Below are 9,013 nucleotides of genomic sequence, written 5' to 3'. Positions count from 1 at the left end.
ACTCCCCTCGTCATAAAAAAAAAAGTGTATTTTAGAACTTTCAGAGGAGAAATAAAAATAAGTTCCCTTCTTGTATCAATGGTTAGGGAAAGATAGCGCCTGCGAGTTTTAATTCTGGCACGAAGGAGCCATTCGCCTGCGAACCTGGGAGGCTGCACAGCGCGGCCCCAAGGCTGCAGCGCCGCCAGGAGCCGCCAGGGGCCGCCACCGCCGGCGATGTCAGGCAGCGCCACTCTGCGTGGCCCACGCACAGCCAGAGAGGAACCCTGGGCCGACGCTGCGGCGCAGTGCATTCTGGGTCGGCGTAGCTATGGCGGCTCGTGTCCTTTCCTCCTGTGTCCGCCGCCTGCCCGCGGCCTTCGCCTCGCTGCCCCGGGTCCCCACGTTATCCACGGCCCGGCCACTCAGCACCGCTCTGTGCCCCGCGGGGACCCGGACAAGGCCTGGGGCTTCGCAGCCAGCCTCGGTGCTCGCGCAGGTGACTCGCGGTGACTTTGCTGCGGCTTGGCAGGGGTCAGGGGTCCGGCCTGCTCGGGGTGGGGGCGGGGGACCGGGCAGCCAGGCTGCGCCTACTGCAGGTGGGGGTGATCTGGGGGGCATCTGGCTCTCCCCAGCCCCGCTGCTTAACGGTGTTTGGTTGACCCCTGCCAGGAGGTCAGGTGACCTAATGACAACGAGCAAAAGCAAACACCGCTGCGTTCAAATGCTAGCTGCCAGTTACCGAAACTTTGGACGAGTCTTATAACCTCGCGAAGCCTCAGACGGAACCACAACATCGGGTCTCTACTTTGTGGAGTGGCAGTGAGGTTTAGATGAGATAATGCGGGTAGAGCACCTAGTGCGGTGCTTGGTAAACTCTCAAAATATTGGCCGCCGGCAGTTGTAATGGTAACGGTGCAAAGAGAAAGCCGCACTGGCTTACAGCCTTCTCCAGAGCAGTTCTGTCCCTGGATTCCGTCTTAATTTCCCCCTGTGGCACCTTTTGCCTGTTTCCGGGACTACTGTAAGTAAGACTAGGAAATAGTTGTATCTACTTTATCTGATGAAACCTATGTGAGGCTACTGCTCTCTAAAACGTGGATTTTCAACCCTGGCTGCACATTCAAATCACCGGGGTAACTTAAAAAAAAAAAAATCCCTTGCTGCTCCCTTTCTTCTGATTAACTTCTCTGTGATGAGACCCTGGCATGGATTTTTCTTTATTGTTTTTTAAGTTCCTCAGGTGACTCTGAAATGCAGCCAAGATTAAGAACCACTGCCTTAAGGTAGGATCGACCCCCAAGGTCAAGTTATGAAACCCCTTTTCAAACTCATGGACTTCACGTAATAGTGGTTTCAATCTTTGACTGCATGTTAGATAAAAAATAAGGATGCCCAGGCCAAATTAATCAGAATCTAGAGATGGGGTCTGGGTGACTATTTTTTAAAGTCATCAGGTGATTCTTCTGTGTAGCCAGTGTTGAGATTCATTAATAGTGAATTAACTCATAGGACATTGTCCTATTGGCTGTGTCAGAAAGTTAAAAAAGTGTCACTTTGAAGTTAAGGGTTAAAAGGGCAGTAGGTAGAGTTGCCAAGTGTTTGGTTCTTGAAGATAGTTTTCAACATTAGGCTAAAATGGAGTCATTGTTCCTATTCTTAGAGTATTGATCTCAAACTTTGTGCATACAGATAACCAGGGTTAAAATACAGATTCTGATTTAGTAGGTCCGGGAAGGGGCCTGAGAGTCTCCATTTCCAGTAGCCTCCCAGAAGATCCTGCTGCTTAGACCGTGCTTTGAATAGCAAGGTGCTTGATGATGTTCCACTACCTCCATCTGGTTTACATATACAGCAGAGGAACCATTTTATTTATACTTACAAAGTAGTTTTGACTAAGTTCATTCAAAGATACTGAGGGACAACTACTTGCCAGGCCTCATGCTAGCTGTTGAGGGATACAGAGATGGATACAAAAGAAAGACATTAGCTCATAACTTCATTGGACACTTTGCAGCCCTTATGTTAAACATGCCAGCTCCTTCCCTGGTTCTGACACTGTTCTCCCTTAGTCTGTCCCCTGTCTTTCTGTTCCTACCTTGTTGAGCATTTTCTCTATCTAACCCTTAAATGTTGGTAGGCTCCAGGGTTCTCTTACCACACAGTTTCCCTGGACTGTCTCTATTAGTTTCTGTTATTTCCTATATACCCCAAACTTCCACCCAGCCCTCATTCATCTCAACTATTGTTCATTTCACCCATTCCCTGCTGCTGAATTTCTCCTCACATCCTTCCACTTTGCTGACCCCAGAGCAACTAGTTATTCATTTATACTCTTTTTCCCAAGAAAAGAGAGCTAAGGCATCTTTCTTGGGTATGAAAACACCAGGTGATACAAAATAGAAGGTAAGAAAAAAGGACAAGGGTAGTGCCTTGATCCGGGCAGGCCCCAAATCTAAACTGTCCATCAGCCAGAGCACAAAAAGAATTTCCTAACAGTTCGTGGGGTGTGGTACCTAGACCTTTCTTCCCAATCAGCTAGACTGGGTGACCAAGTAACCGTGATGGTGAGAGAATGGGAAAAGTGGAAGTTGGCACTGAGATTTCTGGCTAGAGCCCTAGGTGGTGAAGAGGAAATAGAGGTTTTGAGCAGAAGTTTTGCAGACTGCATTTCCAGACAGTTGAGTTTGAGATGTCTGGGTTACCAGGATAGAGCTGTCCAGTGGGCAGCTCGTAGACGTGGCCTTTAATGCTGTGTCCTTAGCTTCCTCTGAGTGTCCCTCAGGCACAGATGGACCCCAGTAGAGTATAAGGATTCTGATGGAAACTAATCAGTTTAAGTCACTAGTTGGGAGGGTAGTCGCTCTCTCCTTGCAAACAGTGCCTTCTCTGATGTCTGGAGGAGGCGGTTTATGCTGCACATGAGTATAGATCCAGAAACAACCCATGTTGCCTGCTGGGAGGTGCTTGCCCATTCTATAGCCCTCCCCCCCCTTTTATTTTCTTTAAACAGCTGAGATCCAGCAGGAAGGAGCACTAAGTAAGACCCTCTAAGAGGTCATGCAGGGAAACTTGGGGAGGTGGATACCTAACCCTTCTCTGCCTCAGTTTCCTCACTGATAAAAGGAGGGGAGTGATAGTACCGTGCATCTCATGGGATTGCTGTGAGAGCTAAAGGAGATGATGTGTATAAAGTAGTTAGGGTAGTACCATAGCCTGACTTACTGATAAGAAATACAGAGACCGGAAGGAGGGGCATGAGAGGGACGGAACAGGATCAAGTATTTGGAGGCTACACTATAGCCAGGGTATCAAACTGGCAGGTCGTTGTTCTCATGAACCTTCTAGATAACCCTAAATAGCATTTGCCATACATGTGCCAGCCAGTGTTCTAAGCCCTTTACTTCATTTCACTGATGCCTCACTACAGTCCTCTGATTGTGGTGCTATTGTTTATCCCCATTTTACAGATAAGGAAATGGAGGCATAGAAGGGTTAAGTAACTTGCTAGTCAAATAGTGAATAAGAGTATTGGGGTGCAGACGTAGGCAGTCTAGTTCCAGAGTCTGAGCTCTTGCCCACTACACCTTACTGCCTTGTGCTGACCTCCCTGCAGCACCCTACTTTAGACTGGCATGTAGCCTCCACGTGGAGACTCCTTTAATTTGATTTAATCACGTGGTGCCCACCTGGCCCCTATAGGTACTTGCCAGTGCTGCTGGGGCAATGCTGACACCTAGTGGGTAACATGGGTAGCCATGTACAAACACCCTCACCAGCCCCTTCCCTGGCACTTGTCAGGCCCCACCTTTTCTCTCTGTGTATGCATGAATTCTACCTGTACCATTTCATTTCATTTCTTTTTTTCCTTCTTTTCTTTGCTTTGCTTTGCTTTTTTCTTTTCTTTTTTCTTCTTTTCTTTTCATTTTTTTTTAAGAGACAGTGTCTCACTCTGCTATTGCCCAGATTGGAGTTCAGTGGCACAATTATAGTTCAAACTCCTGAGTGATCATCCTGCCCCAGCCTCCTGAGTAGCTGAGACCACAGGTGCACACCACCACCCCTGGCTAGTTTTTAAAAAAATTTTTTTAGAGATGAAGGTCTTGCTATGTTACCCAGGCTGGTCTTGAACTCCTGGCCTCAAGTGATCCTCTTGCCTCATCTTCCCAAAGTGCTGGGATTACAGGCATGAGCCACCACACCAACCCATGTACCATTTCTTGATATGCACACAGACAGCCTCTGTTAGATCCTTCCACCTCAAACTTCTTTTCTGACATTTCCACTGTTACTTCTCCCTCTTAATCTTTACTTCTTTCTGCTTGCTTTTATTTGTGACTTGGAAACCTCTTCAAGTCATTGCTGATAAGTAGGACTGGTGAAAGTCTCCTCAATCCATGCTGTAATTGGAAAGGAGAGGAGACCATACATTTAGACAAAAAGAAGTCACTTGGAAGTGACACTTGGAAGAAATACTCTTTAGAATATCCATAAAACTCTCCAACTGATCTCTTTAGCATGCTGATTAAATCTGATTGCAATGCCTGATTTTTATGCAAGACAAATGTTTCTTACAGAGGTATATACTGGTTTGGTAGACTGGGCAGTATGTTTTATTATGATTTTTCACAGACCTTTGTGATGAGACTCACCTGAGCCCCAACAAGCAAACCTACTTTCTATGGGGAAATGCCTTAAGAACTCCAAACCTCAGACTTGAACTCTTGGGCTCAATCGATCTTCCCGCCTCAGCCCTCCTGAGTAGCTGAGATTACAGGCGTGTGACACCACGCCCAACTTGCTGTGTCCCAGTGGCCACAGTTAGAATCAGATGATGCGTGTCCTCTAAAGCCAAGGAAGCTTTGTGAAAGGTATCTATAGGCTTGCACATTGATTTAGAGGCATTTTAGGTTCAATGACAGTGTTTCCTTCTTGCCCTTGCTCTAGGTTCCAAGTCAAGTTACACGGTTGTGCCGCCAGTATAGTGACGCTCCCCCTTTGACATTAGAGGGAATCAAGGACCGTGTTCTTTATGTGTTGAAACTCTATGACAAGATTGACCCAGAGAAGGTAACTGATGGTGGTTTAAATTTTTTTCTTTAAATTTAGAGTAATCACATGGTACAAAATGCAAAGGGTCTAAAAGGATATTTAGTAAAAAGTCTCCTTGGCTCCCAGCCACCCATGTCCTCTTCTGGGAGACATCCAATATTACCACCTTCTTGAGACCATTTCCAGAGATACTCAGTGCACATGTAAGGAAGTATACACACAGATATACATATTATATGTATTTATGTGTACCTGCCACCCTTTTCAGAAAACACAAGTGGCAGCGCACTGTAAAACACTGTTCTGCCCTTTTCTGTTTTAACTCTTCTTGGAATTCTTCTCATAGTGATACATTTAAAAATTCCTTCTTTAATAATTGAATCTGTAGTGTGGGTAAGATATGTTTTTGATAAGGGTTTTTGAAGAATTCTTCCTGGTGATCTTGAGGTCTGAATTGAAGGCAGGATGATAATAAAACACTTTATAATTTGAAGCTGCCTACAGTTTATAATAGTCTGTTACTCTTGAAGGGAGGAATGCTACTTCTAAAATGTGGAGTCTTAGTTTTCAGTAAGGCAGCAATAAAACCCAAAGTCCCTTGGATGTCATTCAGAACAGTAATCAAAGATCTTAGTAAAATATGTAGAGTGAAGTCCTTCATTAGATTTGCATATATTATTACCCATTTCAAAACAAAATTGAATAAGATGAAGCACCATGTATGTGCCAGCATAGGTTAAATATATAATGTTAGTTATAGCCTCTTTACATTTAAAAAAATATCTTTAATGTAATGATTAAGTGGAATTGTACCACAGTTATCTTGGGAAGCAAATGCTTTCATGGACTAAATTTTGTGTTTGGTATTCCTTTCTTGCAGCTTTCAGTAAATTCTCATTTTATGAAAGACCTGGGCTTAGACAGTTTGGACCAAGTGGAGATTATCATGGCCATGGAAGATGAATTTGGTAACACATGCAGGCTTAGTCTTGTATTTCCTGTATCTGTATATTGTGATTTTTGACTTAGGTGGATTAAATTGAAATGCTGAGAGTCTGAATGGAATTGGAATAAAACATTAATAGAAACAGTAGCATCCACTCACCCCCACCCCCGCTTCCCCACCTGCTTACCATCAGGTAAAGTAAATATTAGGGACAGTGCATTAGGGACAGTACTTTATTCAGAAAGTACTTAATGCAGGCTTGACACAGTGATCAGTGAGTGGGGCACTGAGAAGTGAAAGACGGGAAGAGGCCTGGAAGAGTATGGGGCTGATTCTTAAGATGAGCTTCCAAAATGAAGTGCAAAAGCCTCACCCTATAGAGATGCCGATGACACCTTAGCCCCCTCATGAGTTAGGGCAACACGAGCCAGGTGGAAGCAACAAGGTGTGCAGAGGACAAGACACACACATAGCCCTGTGGCCTTGGTCTCCTATAACACCCTCACATGCACACTCTTATCTTTATTTCATACTCTGAGACTTCATGGCTCATGTATGGGTGGGTTGTTTGAATAGGAAGCCAAGGACTACGAGCAGGGCTTAGTTAAAATTCCTCACAGGTTATGCTGTCTAGAGGGACTATTGTTTATCTAGTAGTTAAGAATACCAGGTCTGGAATTTGGCTTAGCCATGTATGAGCCTGTACAAGTAAGTAACTGTCTCTCAAAGCCTGTTTCCCAGCTGGAAAATGAAAGTGATAATGATAGGAGTCTCAGGATTGGGATTGTTGTGAGAATTAAAGGTAGAGATTATGTATAAAACGCTCAACACAGTCATCACCCAAAGTCATCACTTAGTAAATATTAACTATCAAAACCCAACCGTTCATAAAAAGGAGTGAAGTATGGTACACGTGACGACATGGCTGGACCTTGAGAACATGCTGAGTGAAAGAAGCCAGACACGAAAGACCACATATTGTATTGCATGATTCCATTTATATGAAATGTCAAGAAGAGACAAATCCATACAGACAGCAGATTGTGGGTGCAGGGGTGCAGATGATGGGGAGTGACTAATGGGTACTAGGTTTCTTTCAGGGGTGATGAAAATGTTCTAGAGTGAGAGAATGGTGATGGTAGTACAACCGTGTGAATATACTAAAAATCACTGAATTATATAATTTACGAGGAGGAATTTTCTATTATGTGAATTCTCTCTTTTTTAAAAAAAACCCAAACCATTATACCCAACATGATACGCACATTGTTTAGAACCTAACTGGCTCACAACCTGAACAGATTCAGAGTTGCTGGAAAATTTCTACATAATTGTAGGTGTTACAGAAAGGTCAGGTGCTTTTAGTTGTAAACGATTTGCTTTTTTTGCACTCACATTGTTGTAAATTTTTCTTTTAGGGTTTGAAATTCCTGATATAGATGCAGAAAAGTTAATGTGTCCACAAGAAATTGTAGATTACATTGCAGATAAGAAGGATGTATATGAATAAAATATCAGGTAAATAATTTGACTTATAAAATAGTATTCTTCCATAGAATTAATTTGTCTGTGGTTCTTTAATAAAGGATACTCAAAAAGGAATGAAAAAGTAGAAGTGCTTGCCAGATTTTCATTAGTCATTTTATCTTTTTTTCTTGTTCTTTTTATAAAACTGAGTGGGTCTATGGAATGATTTTCACTAGTTAAAAATGCAAGCCGCTTTCAGTTATCTGCTACTCAGGGCCCAGCCTAGTGATGATCTTTATCCTCAAGAGAGGTTGAGAGCAGTCACTCCTGGACAGGACTCCCATGATTGTTAGCCCTTCTCATAAACACAGAGTCTTGTACAAAATATTGAGCAGGGTATAACTCAGAAATAGACCTCTGTTTCCTCAAATTACCCACCCTAGGCAAGAGGCCTCATGGGTAAGGAGATGGGCTATGGGGTAAGAGACAACCAAATTTATTCTCAGCTCTGCTATACTCTATAAGCCTCAGGTAGGCTGCTTAACTCTTAAGCCTCAGTTTCCTCATATGTAAAATGGGGTAATGATAGGATCTATCTGGGGCTTTTGTGAATGGTGTATGTACATCACATAGTACAATGCCTGATGTAAGAAGCCTCTCAGTAAATATTAGGTCTTGTTATTTAGGCTCTAGAATAATCAAATTAGCCTTTTTTGAATTAAAACATTATATTAGTGTCTTTAACTTTTAGTTACCCTAGATTTAGCACCTTAAAGATGTCACTTGGAGTCAGTAACAATACACCAGAAAGAAACACTGAACTTGTTTTGTCTTTCCCAGACCCCCTTGCTTCACTGAGAGAAGATTCAGATGATACTGGCGAGTGTCTGGACGTGAGAACGCATTTTGGCATTATTGCTGACTTTAACAGAGTAATTCTGTTGGACTTGTATTTAAATTGTGTTAAGCATTTTACGCTTTGAAAATAAATCTATAAAACCAACATTTTTCTCAATCTTTTTTTTGTTTTGAGACAGTCTTGCTCTGTCACCTGGGCTAGAGTGCAGTGGCATCATCAGAGCTCACTGCAACCTCAATCTCCTGGAGTCAAGTGATCCTCCTACCTCAGCCTCCTACCGTGCCCAGCTAATTTTTTCTGTTTTTAGTAGAAATGGGGTCTTGCTCTTGCTCTGGCTGGTCTCAAACTCATAAGCTCAAGCAGTCCTCTGCTGTGGCCTCCCAGAGTGTTAGGCCTCAATCTTCATTTTTTTTCAATGATGTCTATAAAGTGCCTTTTTATATTGCCATTTTGTTAATATTTTCAAAGATTCATCTGATTTGTCATTGGTATTCATGCCTGTCAAAAATAATGGCTTTTCCAGCAGTATACTTGAAATAAGTTTCTCTCCCCCACCTTCAGTACAAGGAATGAATATATTTACGATACATTTTGCTTAAAAAAAAAATTCTTTTTTTTTGCTCCATTAGCTTATTATCAGGTGTATCAGCTGATACCAGCATGTGGGACTAATTTTTCATCCCTGTCCTAAGGATCCCTTGCCAAATTAA

At 43.0% G+C, this 9,013-nt stretch overlaps 1 protein-coding gene across 1 annotated transcript; it reads left to right on the top strand.

Moving 5' to 3' along the window:
* The first annotated feature begins 248 nt into the window (after nt 1-248).
* NDUFAB1 (NADH:ubiquinone oxidoreductase subunit AB1) lies at nt 249-8,447 on the top strand. The gene is made up of 5 exons (XM_012780189.3): nt 249-478; nt 4,927-5,049; nt 5,912-5,999; nt 7,396-7,495; nt 8,285-8,447. Exons 1-4 carry the CDS (start codon nt 311-313, stop codon nt 7,485-7,487), a joined length of 471 nt encoding a protein of 156 aa, XP_012635643.2. The 5' UTR covers nt 249-310; the 3' UTR covers nt 7,488-7,495; nt 8,285-8,447.
* The last annotated feature ends 566 nt before the right edge of the window (nt 8,448-9,013 follow it).

The sequence above is a fragment of the Microcebus murinus genome, chromosome 19, assembly GCF_040939455.1.
Source record: "Microcebus murinus isolate Inina chromosome 19, M.murinus_Inina_mat1.0, whole genome shotgun sequence".
NCBI classification, from domain to species: Eukaryota; Metazoa; Chordata; class Mammalia; order Primates; family Cheirogaleidae; genus Microcebus; species Microcebus murinus.
The sequence above is the reverse complement of the archived record's forward strand: the minus strand, read 5'-3'. Positions and strand labels throughout refer to the sequence as shown.